At 46.7% G+C, this 21,969-nt stretch overlaps 3 protein-coding genes across 5 annotated transcripts; 2 read left to right on the top strand and 1 right to left on the bottom strand.

Annotated features, from left to right (window-relative positions):
• Positions 1-163: 163 nt before the first annotated feature.
• APH1A (aph-1 homolog A, gamma-secretase subunit) lies at positions 164-3,623 on the bottom strand. The gene is made up of 6 exons (XM_029231120.1): positions 3,342-3,623; positions 2,613-2,783; positions 2,373-2,446; positions 2,006-2,128; positions 1,725-1,852; positions 164-1,303 (listed from the first exon to the last, which is right to left on the bottom strand). The coding sequence occupies exons 1-6, from the start codon at positions 3,452-3,454 to the stop codon at positions 1,169-1,171; spliced, it is 744 nt and encodes a 247-aa protein (XP_029086953.1). The 5' UTR covers positions 3,455-3,623; the 3' UTR covers positions 164-1,168.
• Positions 3,624-5,584: 1,961 nt separating this feature from the next.
• On the top strand, positions 5,585-11,967 carry CUNH1orf54 (chromosome unknown C1orf54 homolog). Of its 3 annotated transcripts, none has more exons than XM_029227188.1 (7): positions 5,611-5,754; positions 6,196-6,261; positions 7,453-7,536; positions 7,938-7,996; positions 8,414-8,524; positions 10,649-10,747; positions 11,428-11,967. In XM_029227188.1, the coding sequence occupies exons 2-6, from the start codon at positions 6,216-6,218 to the stop codon at positions 10,742-10,744; spliced, it is 396 nt and encodes a 131-aa protein (XP_029083021.1). In that variant the 5' UTR covers positions 5,611-5,754; positions 6,196-6,215; the 3' UTR covers positions 10,745-10,747; positions 11,428-11,967. The 3 variants fall into 3 exon arrangements, with proteins under 3 accessions (XP_029083022.1, XP_029083021.1, XP_029083020.1); XM_029227187.1 differs by having other exon boundaries at positions 5,614-5,754; positions 10,646-10,747; positions 11,428-11,506; XM_029227189.1 differs by lacking the exon at positions 10,649-10,747 and having other exon boundaries at positions 5,585-5,754.
• Positions 11,968-13,619: 1,652 nt separating this feature from the next.
• Positions 13,620-18,110, top strand: CIART (circadian associated repressor of transcription). The gene is made up of 6 exons (XM_029227287.1): positions 13,620-13,671; positions 14,234-14,650; positions 14,818-14,893; positions 15,121-15,199; positions 15,335-15,437; positions 17,533-18,110. Exons 2-6 carry the CDS (start codon positions 14,246-14,248, stop codon positions 18,058-18,060), a joined length of 1,191 nt encoding a protein of 396 aa, XP_029083120.1. The 5' UTR covers positions 13,620-13,671; positions 14,234-14,245; the 3' UTR covers positions 18,061-18,110.
• The last annotated feature ends 3,859 nt before the right edge of the window (positions 18,111-21,969 follow it).

Below are 21,969 nucleotides of genomic sequence, written 5' to 3'. Positions count from 1 at the left end.
TTTTATTGGTCAAAATCACAATCACCTTGATTAAAAGGATGGGATACGCCATCCTCAGCAGAAAATGATACAGTTTATAGAAAACCTCCCCGCCCCCCCCCCCCCCCCCCCCACCAAAAACAATAAAAAAAAACCCCCCCCCCCCCCCCCCCCACATCCCCCAATTAAAAACTAGAAAAAAATCTGCCCTCCTTCCCTGCGATGTCACGGTAGGCTGACTCCCCCAGTGGCACTGCAGCTCTGGAGTGGGCCAGCTCCCCGCAGCACCCTCCAGTTCACCTTGGGGAGAGGAGGGATGCTGGTGGTCAAGGAGGTTGAAACATTAGTTCCAGTAATACCAGTTCCCAAACATGCACTTCCTTCCTTTCCCCCAAAGCCTGGGACCAAGGGGAAAGCTGGATAGATATAAGCCCAGCCATAAGGAGCAATTTGAGGAGGGAAAATATAGTCCAAGGAGGTTAGGAGAAGAATTAACACATACTTCCTCCCTCCTCCCGCTTCAAAAGAAAAAGGCAATTTGGGGGTCTTTATCACACCAGAAATGGTTCCCCTCAGACCTGAGAAAAAGACTTAAGATATCCAGTCTGGGGAGGGGGTACTGGGAAACTCAGAGCTCGTCTACCCTTGAACCTCCAATTGACTTCATCTCCACAGCAATGGCTAAACTAGGTCCCTTTTCTTGGCAACCTGCACTGTCCAGAACAGGAGATGGAGAAATACAGGGCGAGGAGATCAGGAGGGCACCCCAGGCCCAGGGGTCCCGCCCAAGGTTCCCTCAGTCCTCGGGTGGGATGCGCAGGGCAGAATACACCATCACCCGACTGTCCTCCTGCCGTCGGCCTGCAGAGGGGAATGGGGGTGAGTCTTGGGCAGGGTGAGAGCAGAGCACTGACACATGGGGAGTCCTGGACAACAAGGGGGGGGGGTCCCCAGATGGTGGGGATAAGTGCAGATTCAAACCCACCAGTCACTGACTGGCTGAACCCAGACTGCTCCTGGTAAAGCCTAGAGACTAAAGGTCATGAGTGGACAAAGCAAAACCCTGAAGGTGGTGGAATAGACCGACGAGGAGACAGAGAATGGTGGGCAATGGACCCGGGCTAGGGCTGGGCTCAGTCACGGGCAGTGGGCAGGCAGGTGGGATCTGTCAGGCGATCAGTCCAGGTAGTCAGTCCTTACACGAGAGGCTGCGCTGGATACTTCGGAAGGACCCTCCAGCTGTGATGAAGGCCCAGAGCCCCATGGAAACAGTGACTGCATAGATGGGCAGCAGGCTGGCCTCGTACCAGGGGTTCAGGAATGTCTGGGGATGGGGGAAAGAGTAGAAAAGAGGTTAGATTCTTCCTCTAATCCCCATATTCTCTTTGTGCCTTTGACCCAAATCTCCCCCAGATATCTCACTCGGATCTCCCAGTCCTTCAGAACACCGATATCATCACGGTTAAGAGCATTTGTGATTTTTCAGCCCCCTCAGAGGTTTCTGCCACTCCTGCTCACCTCAGGCCATCTGCATTAGTTTGACTAATCCATTCAAACTCCTCCCTAGAGCATCCCCAGAGCAGGTTATACAATTGATGCTGAGGTGAGAGACGTCTAAAGACTCACCTTTCTGCCTCCTCCCAACGTAAGTTTTTAAATGTTAAGAAGTGAGAATATATTTCCCCTCCATCCCACTCACCATTAAGTTCTTTTCTCTCTAACTCAGGCCCCTGTCCCCAACTCACCAGTCCCGATGTCAGTAGGTGACTCCCAACCACCAGGCCCAAAGCCCAGTACCGTCTCCTCTCACAGGCATCAAAGAACACAACTCCCCAAAAGGTATGGAGCAGGATAATGGCTGCTGTCAGAAAGGCTGCAGGGAGGGAGATGGGGATGAGATACATCCCTCATCTTCTCCCAGCCTCCTGAGATGTTGAGCCAAAGAAGTCTCCCAGGGGAGGCCAATAAATCAAATCAGGGTCAGGGATGAATGGGGCATGGAGGCAAGAAAGAAAGTGGACCTTACCTGAAGTCAAGAAGTAATAGGGTGAGTCTCCATGGATCCCAACCACACCTGGCCCAAGAGCATCGGCCAAGATATTGATAACAGAGAAGACACCACTGATGATACCGAAGGAAAGACCAGAAAGTGGGGGGGGGGGGGGGGGGGAGGGCTTCATCAATATCAAAGAACACTATAGCCTTATTACCAGTGATCCCTCTCCATTCCCAGTCACAGTTCCCCCACACCTACTCTCCCTCCAGACCACCTCTCCTTGGAAGTCAGGTATGAAGAAAAACAAGAAGCCGCTTAGGACATGTGGATGTTTAGAGGCTTCCCTGGGAGAGAGGAGTGTCCAACTCCCTCCTCCAGTCCCTCTCCCTTGGCTCACCATAGGCCATCTGGCGGATGGAGATGGGTGATCTTCCGTCCTCACTCAGCGATGCTAACCCCTCATCTGCCTTCCTGGGGTGGGGTGGGTGGGATAGGGGAAACATGAGGGAGGGCAGGAATCGCCTTCCCCTCTAATATCTTCCCTTAGTACCTCCTCGTTCAAACCACCACCCAGGGCTGCCCCACTTATAGTTCAGTCTTCTGCCCTTCTCCCCTCCAGACCACCCCAACTCCTTACTTAAGCAGCTTGTAGTAGGCAAAGCGGAACACCTCCTGTAGAAGGACAGAGACTGCAGCACCAAAAATCAGGAGGCCATACTGGAGTCGGGCATCCGACCGGTCGGTCACATGGACCAAGATGAACCAGACCACAGAGGCCAAGAGCAGGGAGACCAGCCAGAAAAATGCCCTGAGGAAAGACAAAGGCAATCAGACAAGCAAGGGTAGGGGGCAACCAGGGAAATCAAAGAGGGGAACCAACCAAGGCTACAGAATAAAAAGTGGAAGTTAGACTTCCGGATTGTCCAGGGAGACAGGGAGGAGATAGGATAGGTGTCTCCACCAAGGGAGTCTGTAGGGATCTGAACGCAGGGAAAGGGTAAGAAATCTGATTAAAGAGTCTTCAGAGTGATGAGAGCCAGAGTGTAGGAGGACAGGAGGGCGAGGTATCCATTCCTGGATACTCCCTTAAGGCCGGCCGAGGTCAGCACAGCCCCCTTCCAAGTCTTCGCCTTGGGCCTCCTCGGACGTCGCAGGAGGAGTATAGGAGCAATCTGTGCGATCTCTGGAAGGCGGAAACCAACTACAGGAAAGGGCGAATCACCCAGATCCCTGACTCGACCCTCTCCAATCTTCACCTCCGACTTGTCTCCCCCTCTCAGGCTACCAGGCTCGCCCCAGTTCCTCCAGCCCCTTTCGGATCTCTCTCTTCGGCGTCCTCCCGCGTCTCCCCAACCCCTTAACTCACCCGGCGACCAAGATGATGACGCGAAGCGGGTCTCCTGCCACAGTGATCAAGAAAAGCGCAAAGGCCGGGCCGAAAGCGACGAAAGTGCATCCGAAAAACACTGCGGCCCCCATGGCTGGGCAGCTGGGGGCGAGGTGGGGGCCCGGCCAAGAGAGGCGAAGGGATGAAGCACGCCAGCCAGGGAGTCCGCGTGGGGTGGCGACGCGACCCCGTGAGGGGCGCGGTGCAATGTCACCCCGGACCCCCGGGAAGGCGGGGACACCGAAACCCCAGATACAGGTCGGCGCGACTTCCTCTACGGAAGCCGAGGAGGGGACAAACCCCTGCCGCGTCCCCATGGCCACCTCCCATCTAATCCCCACCCCCTGGAGGCCAATGGAGAACTCGCGGGGGCGGAGCTGCGGAGGGGGGCGTGGCTTCACGACGTGCTGGGAGTTGTAGTCCTGCCCTCCTCCTGGACCTCGGCCCTGGGAGTGGCTCCAAACTGTTAAACCAGTGGGCTGGGCCCGAGCTCAGTTTCCTGGTTCGGTTCGACTTTGGTCGCTGTTCCCTTTCGGTATTTTATGGGGCAGGGTGGTAGCAATCCTACGCTTCTTGAAGAGCTGCAGAGGGGGGAAGATCCTGTTGGAACCTAAAGGACAAATACAAAGAAAGCACAGGATAGAGGGTGCAGGGAGATAGGGACGGGTATTGTTCTTACTTGAATGAGAGGAAATGAGCTAGAGCTACTGCCTAAGAGATGAAGGTTACACTTAAAAGTAGGAGCTCTTTGAACAGGCTAGTATAGGAAGCATGCAATACAGTGTATCGCTAATGAAGCCTTCATCCGTAATGACAAGAGACTCAGAGGGAAGTAAAAGGAGCCCGGAGAGCAATGTTAGGAAGGTTAGAGGGGATTTTGAGTTAAAATCGGGAGTTAGAGTTGTTTGTAAAAAGCAATTCGAGCTATGGAGTTGGAAAATGACACCCCACCACCACTAGCCCGCCAAGTTACTCAGTTCCTTTTATGTCATACTTCCTCCATTTATTTTCTGAAAATGAACCTCAGTGGTGTCTTTTCCTCAGGCTGGGCGCAGAGGATGCATATTAGAGCAAAAGAAAGTTAAAGTATGAGAAGTATGAGAAGTATGAAAAGAGGGTATAAAGTATGAGAAGTATGTTAAAGTATGAGAAGTTAAAGTATGAGAAGGTATAAAGTATGAGAAGTATAAAGTATGAGAAGTATAAAGTATAAAGTATGAGAAGTATAAAGTATGAGAAGTATAAAGTATGAGAAGAGGGTATTGTATCCTCATTTGGATGCAGGTGGGGTTAGTCCTTAGGGAGGATGTTTGGGAAAAAGAGTACCAGGATGGGAAAGTGAGGGAAACTGGAATATTTTTCTTGAGAGAGTAATCAAAGTACCCAAAAAAACTATAGAAATTCTTCAGAGAGAACCAGGCTTACTTTCCTTCCTGGAAATGATTTATGGCAATGTATAGATGTACATCCACATAAGAGTTTTCCATTTTTTTCCAGGAAATTCTGGAAAGGAGCTGAAGGAATAGATTATATAGATGTACGTGAGAAGTCACCATGCAAATCCTCCCCCAATAAGGTTAAGAGGGTGGGAACATCCTGGCCAGTGCTCAAGACTCTATTGTCTTGCTTCTGAGCATAGCAATCCAGAAGAGATAGGGATAAGACAACTCTTCTCATCTCTCCTTTGAGCTGTTGCCACAGCATTTGCTGACTTAAGAACGGGAATCAAACCTATCTCGTTCATTGGTAGTTCCACAGAGACTTGCGTAGACTACTCATAGTAGATGTTGAATAGATGTTTATTAACTCCCTTAAAAAAAAATACCTGCATTCTTTTCTTATTCCCTTGCCCCTGAACCCTGAATTGCCTATCAGACTAGGCCTAGCACACTGTGCCTAGCACATACATTATGTTTGATGTTTCTAAATTGAATTGAATGAAAATGGGAAATATAAAAGCAGAGAGAAGGATAAGATGAACTCCACCCCTGTAGGCTAGAATGAAGGGAACATACCAAGTGACTGAAAGTGGGAGAAGGGGTGTGGCGTATACAGCAGGAAAAGAGACTACCTGCTTCCTCCCTTTTCCCATACTGTGTGCAGAAAGTTGAGAAAGAAGTGAGGTGAGATCAGTACTTAGCAGAGAGGAAGTAACTAGTCTTGACTGAAAGCTGTTTTTTTTTTTTTTGAAATCAGAAGCAATCCAGCAGGTGCTTGGAGAGTCAGACAATGATGTTGATATTGTTCCCATACTTCGTAGTCTGAGACACGCAGAGAAGGGAGACTATTTTCAGTCTAGAAAAAATGCTCATCCCTTCCTAAGAATATTTTGACCGTGAAGAAAGAGATTGTGATGAAGCCTCAGAGAGAAGGGCAGCTCTGGATAGTGATAGTAAGTTAGGGACAGTGAGAGGGAGTGTGAGCTTTTTGTGAGGACTGGGAACAAGGAAGGAAAGTAGGTGAGAGGGGAAACTCCTTGGTAGGCTGGGGTTTTTGTTGTTGTTTGGTTTGGGTTTTGGGGGGTGTTTTTGTGGGTTGGTTTGTTTGTTTTGTTTTTCTGGAAGTGGCAGCAGGAGGCCTGAATGGATCTAGTCTAGAGCCAGAGGGTCTCAATGAACATGCTTCCATCAAAGTTCACTTTGCCTCTCTTGATCTGGGCAGCTGTGGCTGAGGACCGCACTGGTAGTAACTGATGGCCCAGTCAGTAAGCAAGTGGGCGGGGAATTCCCCCCCTGGGAGAAGGATTGCTGCAGCTCCTTCCCTGCTTTGGAGGAGGGCAGAAGGCGGGGTAAGTTTGGTGGGAAACGCTGTAATTTCCTTTTTTACTTTCAAGGCACTAGTGCAGAATCCAGAATGGATGTCCTCTTTGTAGCCATCCTTGCTGTGCCACTCATCCTGGGTAAGTACACGTCTCTCCCTGAGCTTTTGAGCCAGGTCTTCTACCATAAATGGGGTGGGAGAAAAGAAAATGAGGAGAGGGCGGGAGGTGCAGTTCAATAAGGAGTGGTAACACTTTCTCAACTGTGTTAGATTTCAGGGGCAGAGGGGGAACCTGGAAATTTGGGCCAGGAAAAGGGAAGGAGAGCATAGTCCTGTCAAAGAAGAGACAGCTGATGGGGATGGAGCCCCAGCCATGGGGAGGTCCTAACAAGAGTGAACTCAGCTCGCCATAACCACAGAGTTGAACAAGATGAGAAGGACTAAAGTGAGAGTGGAGAGAGGTGGACTCTTTGAAGGTGGGGCAGTCTGAAACTAGCAAGGGAAGCCAGGGTATCTTCTTTCCCAGCGAGTTGGAGAAAAACTTTGTATTAGTAAAGACACAGAAGAGGTGGCTTTTAGGATAGTGAGTACTGTCTGCCTTCAGGGACAAGGTCCCAAAAGTAGCTTGGCTCCTTCCCTCCTTTGTTCCCAGTCTGCCAGGTGCTCTCATTGTTTCCTTTTCCTCCAGACTCTGTGTCATTGCTTGGGGTTAAGAGAGAGCAATCAAGGAGCTTAGGGAAATATTTAGCAGGAGGCCTAGAATTCCTGACCCAGTCAATTCCAAGCCACATATTTTTAATCCTGGAAAGGAAGAAAAACTAATGCAGATGGATAATTTAGTCCAGCTGACTCATTTTAAGAAAGCAGATGTTAACTGGCTTGTTCAGAGATATTCTACCAGTTAGCATTGAAACTGGAACTAAAGCCCAAGTCCAAGAGGCTGTGTGTGTGTTAGTTGTGGGAGACACTGATAAGAGAACATCTCTCACAAATACAGTAGGTCTAGAGCATACTGAGGAGTGGATTTGGAGGTCTTAACTTCTGGTGTCTCTCTGCTTCCTACCTTTTTAAGGCTTAGTTTGGGTTACAGTGTGTGAAGGGACCCGTTTTCTCTTCTGGGAGTTCCCGGATTGAAAGGGCACAGTGTAACAGGTCTCATCAGAGTTATGGAGCCCAGAAGACTGAGAAAGGTTTAGAGGTACAGAGGCAGGGAGATAGTAGAGTGGAAGCAGAAGGAAAGGAAACTGATAGAGCTGAGGTCAACGTCAGGTGTCCTTCTATTGCTAAGGAGTTCCAGATGCCCCCTGACTTCTAGTCCTTGTCCCCCTAGGACAAGAATATGAGGATGAAGAAGGACTGGAAGAGGATGACTATTATCAGGTGGTCTATTATTACACAGTCACCCCCAACTATGGTGAGTATGTATAAGGTTCTGACCCTTCGCAGGATGGAGAGAGGTTTGGGAGATGCTCAGTTCTGACACTTTGACGTTTCCTTTACAATGGTATAACTAGGTCAGAGAGAAATGTGGCTATGAGCAAAGACTATCAAGCTCATGATGTTATGTCTCAAACTAGTGATTTTCAAGCCTTTAGAAATTAGAAAATTTTCAAATTTGTACATGATTTTAGACACCAGATTGAAAATATAAATGCATACACATTCACAAACATTTCAACATCAAAAGTTCATTAGACTTATACCAGTAAATTTTACAACTTGAGCAAATTGAAGTATTCTGAACAGTTTCTTCCTCTTCTCATTTCCAGATCTAGTGCTACCTTTGTTACTACTAATTTTTTTTCTCCTCCCCAGATGACTTTGGTGCAAACTTCACTGTTGATTACTCTATGTTTGAGTCAGAGAACAGGCTGGTGAGTGATATCTACATGACCCTCTAGGAGGATCAAGATAGGTAACAGTTAAAAAGAAACTGGTCATTGTGGAAATGTAAGTGATGAACAGGAATAAAAATTAGTTAGGTGAAGTGAAACTAGGTAGTGAGCCCAAAACAAATTTGTTAACCAAAGCTGGGGAGGAAGCCAGAATGCAGTAGGTTTGCTAAGACACTGAAAGGGAGGAAAAATCCTTGAGACAAGGGAAATGGTGAATGGGATGGGTACAAAATCCATGCAAACATGAAGTAGGGAAGATCCCTGAGTTTAAGTCTTGGGGGATGGGAAGGGGGGAGAAGAGGTGGTGAAGGAGAAAAGAACTCTAAATAGAAAATCTGTGAGATTGTTGGATGGAGGCAGTGATAACTCTGTGTTTCCGATTCCTACTGAGGGCAGAACAAGTGGGATATGGAGGTAATGGAAGCAGTAGAGACTACCATTAGTCGTGAAACAGACCCTGCAGACCATCAGAAGCCTGTAACAGAGAAACCAGTGACAATGGAACCAGTGAGTGGATTGGGGATAAGGCGGGGGTGGGGGGGGTGGAGGGAGACAGACAACCCTTACCCTGGATAGATCCCAGAGCTGGTGACGTGCAGCAGAGGGAGGCTTTGGTGGATGGGGGAGCCAAATAACTAGTACTACAATGCAGGTGTTCATCTCAGCTTGGCCATCATTTCTTTCACTGAGATTTAATACTAGCCCGTATACAGAACACTGGGAAGATTTGGTGCAGTTAAATTTCAGTTGAATAGTATTTAGTGTGTAAGTAACCTATGCCTAGAGCTGCTGCTGCTGATGATGATGAAAAAGAAATCTGTGATGTTGTTATTGTCCTCAAAGTATTCATAAAACTCAAGTTCACACTTATGAAACATTTAAAACAAAATGAAAAGATCTGTAACAATGTTAAATTGCATATACATTTGACAGCATATGACAAACAAGTGCTTTAGGCTGTGGAAGGAGAGAGACTAGCACAGGCTGAAGTTGTCTGGAAGACTTTTAGGAGGTAATTATGCTTGAAATACACTTTGAAAAATAGGTGAGCTTTTGGTTGGCAGGAAGTTATGAAAGAATGAAAGCAAATAGGGGGAAGAATAGTTATTCCAAGAGTGAAAGAGCTGCATAGACAAGGGGGATAGAACAAGCAGGGTATGTTTAGTGGATGGAGTATGACTGAAGGAGAGGGTATATGGAAAGGAACAGTGGGAAATTAAGAAATAAAATTTACAATGCTCCAAATATTTGCTTGATAATCTCACATATGGGAAGATAGGGCCAAATTACAGAGTCTGAAGTATCAGGGAAGGTTCAGACTTATAAGCAATAGGGAGCCTAGTAAGTTCTTCAGTGTGGTAAACACACAATGAAAGTGGTATTTTTGAAAAATGATTTATCTGGTTGTATGAAGGATGCAGTGGAGTGGAGAGAGACTCATGAGATTTGCATCATTCCAGAAACAATCCATTAAAGGTCTGGACTAGGGAAGTGGCATTTTGAATGGAGAGGAGAAAAATAAGAAACATTTTGAAGAAAATGCCTTGCTCCAGTGATAATTTCATATGGGCAATAAATGAGGAGAGAGTTAAAATAACTTAAAAGTTTTAAACATGGATATCTGGGAAAACGGTTGACCAAAATGGGAACTGTGGGAGATTAGAATGATTTAGGAGTGAAGTTATAAATTTGGTATTGGCCAAGCTGAATTTATAATGACAGCCCTATGAGGGTGTCGTAAAGGTAGCTGAATTAAGTCAGTGCTACAGTTCTAAGTGCCAAGTCACAGTCACAAAAGTAGAGCTCATTAGAGCCAGTACACACAGAAGACCAAAAGGCCAATGACTGTGCCGGTAGTTAGTAGAAGAGGAGTCAACAAAGGAAATGGAGACGAGCTGATTGGAGAGGTAGGCAGATAGCCAAATTTGTATTTTAAAGTCTAGAAGAGAAAGCTTAATACAATCAATCAAAAGCTACCAAGAGGCCAAAGAGAAAGAGGTGATTGATAATCAGAGAGAAAGTAGTTTTAATTGAGTGGATGTAGCAAAAGCTAGATTTTGTGGTGTTAGAGCGGGAATACATTGTGAGGAAGTGGAGGGAGAGGATAGACCAACCATCTGAGAAATCTGGTAATGCAAAAAGAGAAGCAACAGCTAGAAAGGGCAACAGGATCAAAGTGCAGTCTGAATATAGTTGAACACAGATGGGAAGAATTAGTAGAAATGGAAAGCTGATGCTTGACAAGGACAGATAAATATTTTAAAGTGTATAGTAGGCTCTCTTTAGATTGTAAACTCTGTGAGGACAGAACCACTGTCTTAATTATATTTATGTCCCCCCTATGGCACCTAGCACAGTGACTAGTATAGTGTCATGCACATAGCTTAAAAAACAAAACAAAAAACATCTCATTGAATTGAGTCAGGTCTCCCTGGTACGGTCAGGAATGGCTGAAAGGCACAGAGGAAAGGACTTCTTATAGTGATGGGGAGGAGGGCTGGATCTTTCTCTAAGCTCAGAGTAAAGAAGACAGAGATTGGTGTAAAGAGATGGTTATCCTTCCAGAGTGGGAGGTGGGCAGTAGGAAGGGTGACACTAGCCTACTATGAGGGGATGTCTGTATTTTAGCAGAGTCCAGATCTGAACAATGCTGTATCCAGTCTGCAGAGTCCTGGTGCACTCCTCCTGTCCTGGGCCCTCGTTCAGGGGGGGATGTATTTCACGTAGAAGGTGAGAGTGCAGCCACTGGCCTTGGGGGAGTCTGTGAAGCAATTTTACCAGTATCTCTGGCTAGTGTTTCCAGCCTGGTCAATTCTGTCTGAGCTGCTTAAAGAGGGATCACATATAGAAAAATCTTATCTAACTTTAAGGAGGTTTAGGAGATGTTGAGGCAAAGGCCTTTGTCATAAGAGTCATTACTCTTTCTGAACTGGGAGGATTTCAGGACCTCCTAGAGCAGAAGCAGGTGGAATGGAGAAGAAACTTCTCCAGGTTTCCAGTCTGCCTCGAGGAATCAAAGCTGGTTCCAGCCTGGCCTGGTTTAAGGCTCTTCAGGTGCCAGATGGCAAAATGGGAGGGGCCCTACAACCTGGCAGAGTCAAGAGGCAGAAGTGGGGGTGGTTCCCTAATGTAGGGGAGAGATGGTGGAAAGGGGGAAGGAAGAGAAACCTGTATTATAGGGAAGGAATTTAAGTTGGTAATCTAAATAACTATGGGCATGAAGGGGTTTAGCAGAAGGAAGGAGTAAGGAGGGGAGGGGGACACATGTAGTGGTTGTCATGAGGAAATCTAGCTCAAAATAAGAAATCTGGGGGGTTTCCATAGAGGTGGGAGGGGCTTCCTGAGTCCCCTGACCCTGTTTTTTTGTTTTTCCCTTTCTTCGTTTTTTTTTTTGTTGTTGTTTTTTTTAGGAGAGGGAAGGCTGCTACGACTCATTGGATGGGGATTTGGGAAGAGGAAAGTGGAAGATTAAATAAATAAATGAAGTAATCTGGTTACTCTCTACTCCTTTATGAGGGTCAGTTCTAAAGCTGCAACACTGAAGAGAGCACCAGGATATAGGTGTGTGAAGGGTAGATTAGAAAGGGAGTTAGGCGACAGTAGAGTTAGAGGGAATTATTAGGGCTGTGAGAAAATAAACCCTGAAATTTTGGGAAGAATGGAGAAAAACACCCACAAACAACAGGTTTATTCACAGCCTATAATTCCCTCTAATTCTACTGTTTTGCTTTATCATATATGGTGTTGAGACAGTATATCTGGAGAAAGAAAGTTGAAGTGGAACCCTTTTTATAAAATAAGCACATTGTTAAACATACGTAAAATATCAAAAACTACTTAGAATAGATTTTTAAAATTCACACCCTCCCTCCCTTATCTCCCCCCTCCAGCCCCTAACTATGTACCTTTTCAGTTAGTAATTAAGGCATTCGAGGACAGACTGTTTTTTTCTTTTTATAAATTTATTTATTTATTTTTGGCTGCTTTGGGTCTTTGTTGCTGCAGGCTTTCTCTAGTTGCGGCGAGCGGGTGCTATTCTTGGTTGCGGTGCGCGGGCTTCTCATAGCGGTGGCTTCTCTTGTTGTGGTGCACGGGCTTTAGACGCGTGGGCTTCAGTAGTTGTGGCTTGCGGGCTCTAGAGTGCAGGCTCAATAGTTGTAGCACATGGGCTTAGTTGCTCCGCAGCACGTGGGATCTTCCTCGACCAGGCCTCGAACCTGCGTCCCCTGCATCGGCAGTTGGATTCTTAACCACTGCACCAGGGAAGCCCAGGGACAAACTTTAAAAAGAAAAAAATTTTTTTTCCTTTTATCCTTCGACCCTAAAAAGAACTGGGCTGCCCCCTTGCGGCCTCTTCGGTGTTACAGCTTCAATCAGCCCACAGTCCCTGGGTCCTGTCCCCTCCTCTCCACTGTGCTCTCAATACTGCAAGGGGGAGTTCCCCGGTGGCTTAGTGGTTAGCACTCCGGGCTTTCGCTGCGGTCACCCGGATTCAATTACTCGTTGGGGAACTGAGATCCCGCAAGCCTCCTGGCACAGCAAAAGAAAACAAACAAACAAAACAAAACAAAGCACTGCAAGGGCCAGTGAATAGTAAACTCCGGACTTGCCACCCTCCGTCCTTCAAATCTTCTCCAGAGGACAAATGAAGAAACTGAATCTGGACAAGTACATAATCTAGGAGATCAGAGACCTACCCACTCTCCTTTTCTTGTGCTAAGAAACACAGAACTAAGGGCGCAGGGCCCGGGGAACCGGGATAGAAAAGTCAGGAGCAACCCAGCGGGGCTTTGACCTCTGGAGTCGTGGCGGGCTGGCATCTGAGCTGGTAACGTGCGTGGCGGGTTACATAAGGAAAGGGCTGGTGGAGCCGCCCCAGCGGGAGCCGGGGAGAGGACGCGGTGTTCTCGGCAGCAATCCCCACCCTCCTCACCCAGCAGGGCAGGAGGCACCCAACTTGTAGGAGAAGGAGGAGGAGGGGAGGGTGAAACAGAGACCGGGAAGTCACGAGAGCTGGGCCGCCGAGAGGGGGAGAGTATACATAGTGGCACACATCCATTGTCTCACACACGTTGCAGACGCAAGTCGCTTATCGTTTCCACGTGCTGCACTCGTGAGCGGAGGCGCTGAAAGAGGGGTCGGTTCCCAAGGAAGAGCCAAGAGTCCCACATCTCAAGGCTCACTCCTTAGGTCACACAACCAGTCTGCACACTCCAGCTGCGCGGCTCGGGCACACCACCATCCTATTTAAAGCCACAGGCTCCGCCCTTTTCCTCCCCTCCCTTCTTTTCCACTCTTTTTCCATCCTCCTCCTTCTCTCATCACCGGGTCCTCCTCGCTAGCCGCATGTAGGGGCGGAGCACGGAATGCCTACCTTCCAACCAATCGTCACCTGACTGCCTCTTTATTGGCCGAGCCCCTGTATGCTGTAGCAAATGGAATGTGAACTTCAGTAACGAGAGTCACGTGCCACCGGCTAGACAACCAATGAGGGTGCGAGGTCTGTGTACGCCGGGGGAAGGCACGTGCGGAGCTGCACGTGTCTGGGCGGGGGAAGGGGCGGGACCCAGTGGGAGGGAGGCGGAGGTGGGTAGCCCTGACCCGACAGTCGGAGTAGGAGCTGGAGACAGCCTGGGCTGAGCCGACCGACACAGGTGAGGAGACTCAGGTCAGGGAGCGATCCGCGCAGGAGGATCAGACCCGGTGGGAGTGGGCTTAGGGACTCAACGCGGATATTGGTATTGAGAGGGATCGCATCACGTGGCAGGCGCGACTGGAGATGGTCCGGCGCAGGGATCCTGATCAGAAAGATTGGCAAGAGGAGGGAGGTTGCTGCCGGGTCCCTAGGTGGGTTCGGGTGCCGCAGATTTCCGGCTTGCCGGTGGCGTGATCTCAGGTAGAGAGGCTCACTGCGGGGTCAGGATGAGACCAGAAGAGGCGAACCGGGGAAAGGTGTCAAATCATTATATTTACTCTGAACTGAGGGAAAAGAGTCTGTGTCAGGCTAAGAGCTGCTCTGCGGAGGCCAGAGAGGCAATCCAGGTTCTTAATGGAGGAGGGGAGGCGGGGAAGATGACTTTTTAAATTGTCCCTGAGACAGGTAATATTGGGGAGGGAGGGAGGAGATATTATGATCGCAGACAGTACACCCTAGTCTCCCAGTCCATTTCCTAATACTCAGATTCTGGTTTCAAACTCCCTTGCTTTGCTCTTCAGTTGCAGGTCCCGATGTTTGGGTACTCCGGGAGCTGCTCTCCAGCCCCTGCTTCTAAACCCATGGATTCTCCATCTAGCGTTTCTTCCTACTCTCTTTATTCCTCTTTTTCCACCTCCCCAGTGAACAGTGACTCTGGCTTCCCCTCCGATAGTGAGAGGGAGGACAAGTGGGCCCATGGCCCCAGGCTAGACACTGTTGGTCAGAGGGGAGGTTCTAGGCCCAGCCCTGGTCCTATCCGCTGCAGGCAACGACCCAAGGTTTCCAGTAAGCAACCTACAGCATCTCACTCGGAACAGCGGGGCTTGGCTTCTTCTATGTCAGGATCTGGGGTCAAAAGATCAAGAGGTGGTGAATTGGAGACCAGTCTAAACATCCAGGGTTGTACCACAGAAGGAGACCTGCTCTTTGCTCAGAAGGTAAGAGAAAGCTGGGGAAAGGAGATACGACCAAGTGGCTTAGCACCCAGTTGGTTGGTAAGGACCCCATGAGGATAGTATTGGCTCTCAGATTGGGAGATGGAAGAATAAGTACTGGTGTGGGCAGTTCTTGGTCTCCTCATACCCTTTGTCCTGTTTTTCTACAGTGTAAAGAGCTCCGAGGATTCATACCCCCTCTCACAGACCTACTGAATGGACTGAAGATGGGTCGATTTGAGAGAGGTAGTTATCTGATTACTTGCATTCATTTGAGCTACATTCATCTCTCTGTCTCTCAAAATATGTTTTGAATGTGTATTTCTCTTAAGTCTTTGTTTGGGGCCTGGATGATTAGCTTTTTCTCCTGTGACAATTTCTTTAGGTGAATCCATTTTAACCCCTTCTGTCTTTCCTTTACCTGATTAAATTCTTGAATCTCAATCCTTGATCTTTCTCTTTCCTGACCCCAGGATTGAGCAGTTTCCAGCAGAGCGTGGCAATGGACAGGATCCAGCGTATAGTAGGTGTTTTGCAGAAGCCACAGATGGGGTAAGTCCCCTTGATTCTTTCCTCAGTACTTCATAAAAGAGCTCTTTCCTCAGTACTTCATAAAAAAGGAGCTATCTCCAGTCCTGTCCTGTTGCTTTTTTCACACCTAATGGCTTTTTTTTTTTCTCCTCACAGAGAGCGTTATCTAGGAACCCTGCTACAGGTAGAAGGAATGTTAAAGACTTGGTTTCCTCATATAGCTGCCCAGAAGTCATCATTGCATAGTCAGCTGACCAAGGTGAGAACTTATAAACCTGAGGAAAAGGTGGGGAAATAACCAAAGAAATGAAGTGTACATGCAGAATTGGGCTCCCTCTTTAATTTTCTTTTGGAACTTTTCAACAGGTTTTCTTTTCAGGGAAGGGAATGCCTAAACTTCCTTCATTGTCTTGATTTCTAGGTGTTTGGGGGTTCTATTTTGTTTGGATCATCTCAAGGAACTCCATGGAATTTAGCCCTGTTCCTCATGTTGTAGCTTATCTGCTTTCTGCATAGATACAGAATGCTTTTTACCTGGCCAAATGAATCATGCAGGAAGATTCCTCAGCTTCTCTCTGCAAATCTTTTCTCTTCTGCTGCCCCTAAACCCCTTTCCCTCTCCCTCTTTTTACTCCTTCCCAAGTACCCTTGTATCCCTCTGGAAGCATGGGTTTTGAGGACTGGTCACAAGAAGTACATCACTGGGAGGGGTGAAGGCACCCATGGGGCACCCATAAGGAGAGTATTGCAAAGATTCTTTTTTTTTTTTTTTTTTTTTTGGCTGCGTTGGGTCTTCGTTGCTGCACGTGGGCTTTCTCTAGTTGCGGTGAGCGGATGCCAGTCTTCGTTGTGGTGCACGGGCTTCTCATTGTGGTAGCTTCTCTTGTTGTGGAGCACGGGCTCTAGGCGCACAGGCTTCAGTTGTTGTGGCACGTGGACTCAGTAGTTGTGGTGCACGGGCTTAGTTGCTTCGCTGCATGTTGGATCTTCCCGGCCCCATGTCCCCTGCCTTGGAAGGTGTAATCTTAACCACTGCACCACCAGGGAAGTCCCTGAAAAGATTCTTAGATCTAGTGTGGGATGACCTATTTTCTGTGCCTTCAAATAATAGAGTATGTAGGGGGCACTCAAATGATAGGGAGAGGAATGTTTCCTGTAGCTAATGGACAGTCCTTGTTTTCAACTGCTGTGGGAATAATTGAGTTGTAAATAAGCAGGAGGGGACTTCCCTGGTGGCACAGTGGTTAAGAACCTGCCTGCTAACCCAGGGGACACGGGTTCGAGCTGTGGTCTGGGAAGATCCCACATGCCACGGAGCAACTAATCCCGTGCGCCACAGCTACTGAGCCTGCGCCCTAGAGCCCACGAGCCACAACTACTGAGCCCACGTGCCACAACTACTGAAGCCCACGTGCCTGGAGCCTGTGCTCCTCAACAAGAGAAGCCACCACAATGAGAAGCCCATGCGCCGCAACGAAGAGTAGCCCCCGCTCGCCACAACTAGAGAAAGCCCACGCAGCAACGAAGACCCAGTGCAGCCAAAAATAAACAAATAAATAAATTTTAAAAAAAAGCAGGAGGGGGACTTCCCTGGTGCTGCAGTGGTTAAGAATCTGCCTGCCAATGCAGGGGCACGGGTTCGAGCCCTGGTCCGGGAAGACCCCACATGCCGCTGAGCCACTAAGCCCGTGTGCCACAACTACTTACTGAGCCTAAGTGCCACAACTACTGAAGCCCGCACGCCTAGAGCCCGTGCTCCGCAACAAGAGAAGCCACCACAATGAGTAGCCTGTGCACCACAACAAAGAGAAGCCCCCGCTCGCCGCAACTAGAGAAAGCCCATGCATGCACAGCAATGAAGACCCAAGGCAGCCAAAAAATAAATAAATAAAATAAATTTATTTTAAAAATTAAATACATAAACATAAGCAGGAGGATCTTGCCTGCATATTAATCTACACTTCTTAAGGAACTCAACATAGGAAATTAGAACTTAAAATACAGAAATTGGGAAATGATGATTCCAGTTAAAAATAGACTTTTTAGAAAGAAGTTCTAAAATAAATTAGTTTATAAATAGTGAGAATCTATGGGACTGTTTGTTTTATTTTGTATATGTGTGAATAGCCAGCGCCTATATAGTGTGTGGTACAAGAATTTGTTAAGTAAATGAAAGTACAGTTTGGTTACTAAAACTTTTACTTAATCATGGCCTGACAGGAAATTATCTATTGCATAAAACAAGGTATGTTAGCATTACAGAGTTCCCAAGGAAAGCAAATGTTTAAGCAACCGGGTGGAGTTAATCTGAAAGCTTTCTCATATAATTTTTTCTCTTTTCTCCCCATCCCTAGCATTCTCCAGGCCACCACAGTTATCCAGCTGCTTCCTCTCCTGCACTTTCTGTGGAAAAGATGGACCGGACACAGCTAGGACAGCTAATATTGAAACCAAAGCAGCCTTGGCACCTCACTGAATGGCCAGCTATGAACCTCACTTGGATCCACACTACTCCAATTTGCAATCCCCCTCTCAGTTCCCCAGGTACCATCTCCTTTAGCCATGGTCCTTTAGGCACTGGAACCAGCATCGGTGTCATCCTTTTCCTCCAGCATGGAGTACAGCCCTTCACCCACTCAGCCCCAACCTCTCCAGTTCCATCTACTACTACAGCATCTCCTGTCATCCCTGGTGATCCTAAGAAACTATCTGGAGAGGGGCCTTGTTGCCACAATTTGCCAGTAACTCTGCCATCAGACTGGAGCTGTACCCCATCCCCTCCTGGTCCACCCACCATGACCAGAGAGATGACCATGGGAGACCTACAACAGATGAGAAGCCACCCTTCTGTTGCTCCTGATGTCCATCCTCTCAATCCCTAATGCAGGACTTGAGACTGTAGTTTCTAATTTGTGTAAATATATGTCTCTCTATATACTTTTTAAACTGTTAATGTGTGAATTTGTGTTGAGGGAAGAGAAATCCTTTCTGATTAAATAAATTTTATACCTAAACAGTTTGCTGACAGGGGGAAATTGAAACCTTCTGCCTCGAATACCAATATTTATCCTCTGAGCTGCAGGAAAGAAAGGGGATGGGAATGTTTGTGAACCCGAGCTCCACCAAATTAGAAGTCTGGATGGGACAATATACGTCCTGTGGGAGAGGAAAAGGGACTCTCTGCTGCTATCTTCCTAGGGAACACCCTTGGGACAGTTACAGGGTTCAGAGTTGGGTTGTTTTTTCATTCAGGCCCAGAGACTAGTACCTTTCTGTTTGTGTCTCTCACTCTTGTAACCTTCCAGCTGGCCCAGACTAGCAGGTTCTACTGCTCTGGGGCAGCTCTTTGCTTTATTGGGAGCTGTTGATGCTTGTGGCTAAATGCATATGTAATCTACTGCTGCCAGAGGAGGGACACAAAAGCCCAGAACAGCCGCTGTGGTTGCCAGTTTTGAAGAGGAAGCAGTGCCCCAGAACTGTCAGAATGGGAAGTCCCCTCAGATGCTGGGCCTCCTTCTTCAAAAAACTGCAGCTGCTAAATGTATGCTACCCAGTGTCATCAAAGGGCAAAACTGAAGTCTGTGAATTTACCTACGTCTACCCTTCTCCATGCATTACTCTTTCTGATTTGTCACAGTTTCCATCAAAACCATGTCCTCTCCCAGCCTTGGCAATGTTTCAGACTACTTAGTCATTTTAGTTATTGCACATTGGCTACTTAGCATATTTCTCATAGCTGGTTATACATCTTTCACCTGTTTCCCAAGTCCTCTGTTCTCAGTGAATTATTGTCTCATTTTATTTCAGACAACATGCCCTCCCCTTAGGGCAAACTTCTCCAGTTGTGCTTTTGATTACCTTGCACCTCTGGAACTTTTGCTGAGTCACTTACACCCTCTTTACCTTGTAACTTCCATTTGTTATTGAATTATTTATTCTTTCTTTCTCCTACAAGTAATAATTATTCCTCCCGCAAGTATGATTAGGTACCCCTTCTTGAAAATATCTCTCGAGAGACTTCCCTGGTGGCACAGTGGTTAAGAATCCCCCTGCCAATACAGGGGACATGGGTTCGATCCCTGGTCCAGGAAGATCCCATATGCCATGGATTAACTAAACCCATGTGCCACAACTACTGAGCCTGCGCTCTAGAGTCCGTGAGCCACAACTACTGAAGCCCACACTCCTAGAGCCTGTGCTCTGCAATAAGAGAAGCCACCGCAATGAGAAGCCTGCGCACCAAAACGATGAGTAGCCCCCGCTCGCCACAACTAGAGAAAGCCTGCGTGCAGCAATGAAGACCCAACGTAGCCAAAAATAAGTAAGTAAATAAATAAATTTAAAAATAATTTTTAAAAAAAGAAAATATCTCTTGAGCCCAATTGCCCTCTTTCTCATCTTTTCTCTATAATTCTTGACAGAGTAGGGACTTCCCTGGCAGTCAGTGGTTATGACTGTGTGCTTCCACTGTAGTGGGCATGGGTTTGATACCTGGTCGGGGAACTAAGATCCCCCATGCCGTGCAGTGCAGCCAAAAAATTAAAAAACAAAAATGAAAAAACAACCCCCCCCAAAAAAGAAGAGTAGTCTAATCATACTCTTTCTGACTCCTTTCCACAACTCAGTCCTTAAATTCTTGCAGCCTAGCATCCACTGCTATCACTCTACTGCACCTTCTTAAGTCACTAAGAAGATCTTACAGAATTAGAGTATTATAATGTAGCTTCCATCCAGTCAATAGCTAGATCCAGGGGCTTTTACAAAGCCTAGGTACTCCATGCTCTCAGTATCATTTGACACTCTTGGTAATGCCTACTGAAACTCTCCTCCCTTGGATCCCATGTCAGCACGCTATCCTAATTCTCCTCTTACCTATCTGGCAACAACTTCTATATCTCTTAATAGCCTCACTTCTGCCCACTCCAGAGTATGCATGTTCCCTTAGGCTCAGCCCTTGGCTCTTTTCTCTAACTACATTCCTTCACTTCAAGGTTTCATCTCCTTTCATGGTTCTAATTATTGCCTCAACTTAGAAGACTTCTGAAGCTTCATCTTCAGTCCCAATCTTTCCTGAGATGACATACTGAATGTATACATTTCTGCTGGACAGTTCCATTTACATATTACTAACACTTAAAACATTGAAAATTTCAGCATTTTAGAGCCAAGAGGGTACCATCTGTATCTAATTCAACCCCTTCATTTTATAGATGAGAAAACTTAGGTAGCTTGTGTAAGACAACACAATGTGTCATACGGAACTCATTTTCCAGTCTGGTACCTTTTCTAGTGCTCACCAATCAAACTATTATCCTTCTTTTAGAGATGTCCCGTTCTGCCTTTTTACAACCTCTTTTTTTCTGTTAATGATGGTACCATCATTTTTCTTTTAATTCTTTAAAATATTTATTTATTACTTATTTATTGAGGCCGCGTCAGGTCTTAGTTGTGGCACACGGGATCTTCATTGCCGCGTGCGGGCTCTTTAGCTGTGGCGTGTGGACTCTTAATTGCGGCATGCGAACTCTTAGTTGTGGCATGCGGGATCTAGTTCCCCAACCAGGAATTGAATCTGGGCCCCCTGCATTGGGAGCACAGAGTCTTACCCACTGGACCACCAGTGAAGCCCTGGTACCATCATTTTTCTATATAACTAGGCTTAAAACGTGGTGTATTTAATCACCAAATCCCTTTTATTCTGTATTTGGAATGTCTCTTGAAATCTGTTTCTTCCTATCCATTCCATTGCCACCTCTCTGGTCTAAACCTTAACTATAGCAATAGTCTCTCTTACCTCTAAACCCTTCTCACTGATAACAAGATTAATCTTCCTGGAACAATGCTTTGCATGTCATTACCTATTCAATGGCTCCCTGGTATTTTGAGAAGAAAGTCTAGAGCCTTTAGTCAAGGTCTCTGTTTCTCCCTCTGCTCCCCTGTATGATCCCTCTGTTCCAGGTTTTTGTTGTTTTTGTTGTTTGCCCTGAACACTGTAAGCCTTTTTGCCTCTAAACTCCTGTTCATGCCATTCACCTTGCCCAGCCTTTCCTGCTTCTGTTAACTAAGCCCTACACTTCTTTCCATGACTAACTCAAGTCCTTCTCCCAATTATTCGCTCCATTAAAGATATATATGCTTAGTCTTTGGCCCTTTACTCCTTCAAATGAAGTCAGGTACATAAACTGCTTAGTACAAGGTTTGGTATATTGTAGGTTCTCAAAAATGCTACTTTTCCTCTTCTTATCTTTCAAAGTATTTTTATATTTTATCCCATTTGATTCCCATGACAAATTTTGTGTGATTGACAGCAGATATTAGTTCCATTTTACAAATGAGGAATAGACTGAGCGTTTAAGTCAGGGCTTAGCAAGAGCCAGATAGATATATGCTTTGTGGGCCATACATCTCTGCTGCAACTACCCAACTCTGCCATTGTAGCCCAAAGCAGCTATACCTAATATATAAACAAACAGCACAGCTGTGTTCCAATAAAGTTTTATTTACAAAAGCAAGAGTGGAGCTGGATTTGACCGGTAGGCAGTACTTTGTAGACTACTGGTTTAAGTGACTTGTTCAAGGTCATATGCCTCAGTATCAGAATTTGCATAGAATCCAGATCTCCTGACTTCCAATCCTTGCTTCACACTATATTATGTTGCCTATATAATTTATTTTGCATTCAATATATGCTACCTTGTTTTACTATTTATTTTTTATGGCTACTTACTGTCTTTTGGTAGTCCAAGAGTCAGCAGCATGACACAAAGTAGGCATTCAATAAAAGTTTGTTG

The sequence above is a fragment of the Monodon monoceros genome, unplaced genomic scaffold (genome assembly GCF_005190385.1).
Source record: "Monodon monoceros isolate NGI ecotype Baffin Bay Population unplaced genomic scaffold, NGI_Narwhal_1 Super_Scaffold_18, whole genome shotgun sequence".
In the NCBI taxonomy this organism is placed as follows: domain Eukaryota; kingdom Metazoa; phylum Chordata; class Mammalia; order Artiodactyla; family Monodontidae; genus Monodon; species Monodon monoceros.
Note: the sequence above shows the minus strand (reverse complement) of the source record. Positions and strands in the feature narration are given on the sequence as shown.

What these genes read in the sequence shown, in the direction of transcription:
- APH1A (XM_029231120.1), bottom strand. Translation starts at nt 3,454, where the DNA reads ATGGGGGCCGCAGTGTTTTTCGGATGCACTTTCGTCGCTTTCGGCCCG. An exon ending in GCCTACTACAAGCTGCTTAA is followed by an intron (nt 2,447 to 2,612) that starts GTAAGGAGTTGG and finishes ACCCCACCCCAG; the next exon opens with GAAGGCAGATGAGGGGTTAG. An exon ending in ACCTACTGACATCGGGACTG is followed by an intron (nt 1,304 to 1,724) that starts GTGAGTTGGGGA and finishes CCCCATCCCCAG; the next exon opens with ACATTCCTGAACCCCTGGTA.
- CUNH1orf54 (XM_029227187.1), top strand. Translation starts at nt 6,216, where the DNA reads ATGGATGTCCTCTTTGTAGCCATCCTTGCTGTGCCACTCATCCTGG. An exon ending in TGCTGTGCCACTCATCCTGG is followed by an intron (nt 6,262 to 7,452) that starts GTAAGTACACGT and finishes TTGTCCCCCTAG; the next exon opens with GACAAGAATATGAGGATGAA. An exon ending in CACAGTCACCCCCAACTATG is followed by an intron (nt 7,537 to 7,937) that starts GTGAGTATGTAT and finishes TCTCCTCCCCAG; the next exon opens with ATGACTTTGGTGCAAACTTC.
- CIART (XM_029227287.1), top strand. Translation starts at nt 14,246, where the DNA reads ATGTTTGGGTACTCCGGGAGCTGCTCTCCAGCCCCTGCTTCTAAACCC. An exon ending in ACCTGCTCTTTGCTCAGAAG is followed by an intron (nt 14,651 to 14,817) that starts GTAAGAGAAAGC and finishes GTTTTTCTACAG; the next exon opens with TGTAAAGAGCTCCGAGGATT. An exon ending in TGCATAGTCAGCTGACCAAG is followed by an intron (nt 15,438 to 17,532) that starts GTGAGAACTTAT and finishes CCCCATCCCTAG; the next exon opens with CATTCTCCAGGCCACCACAG.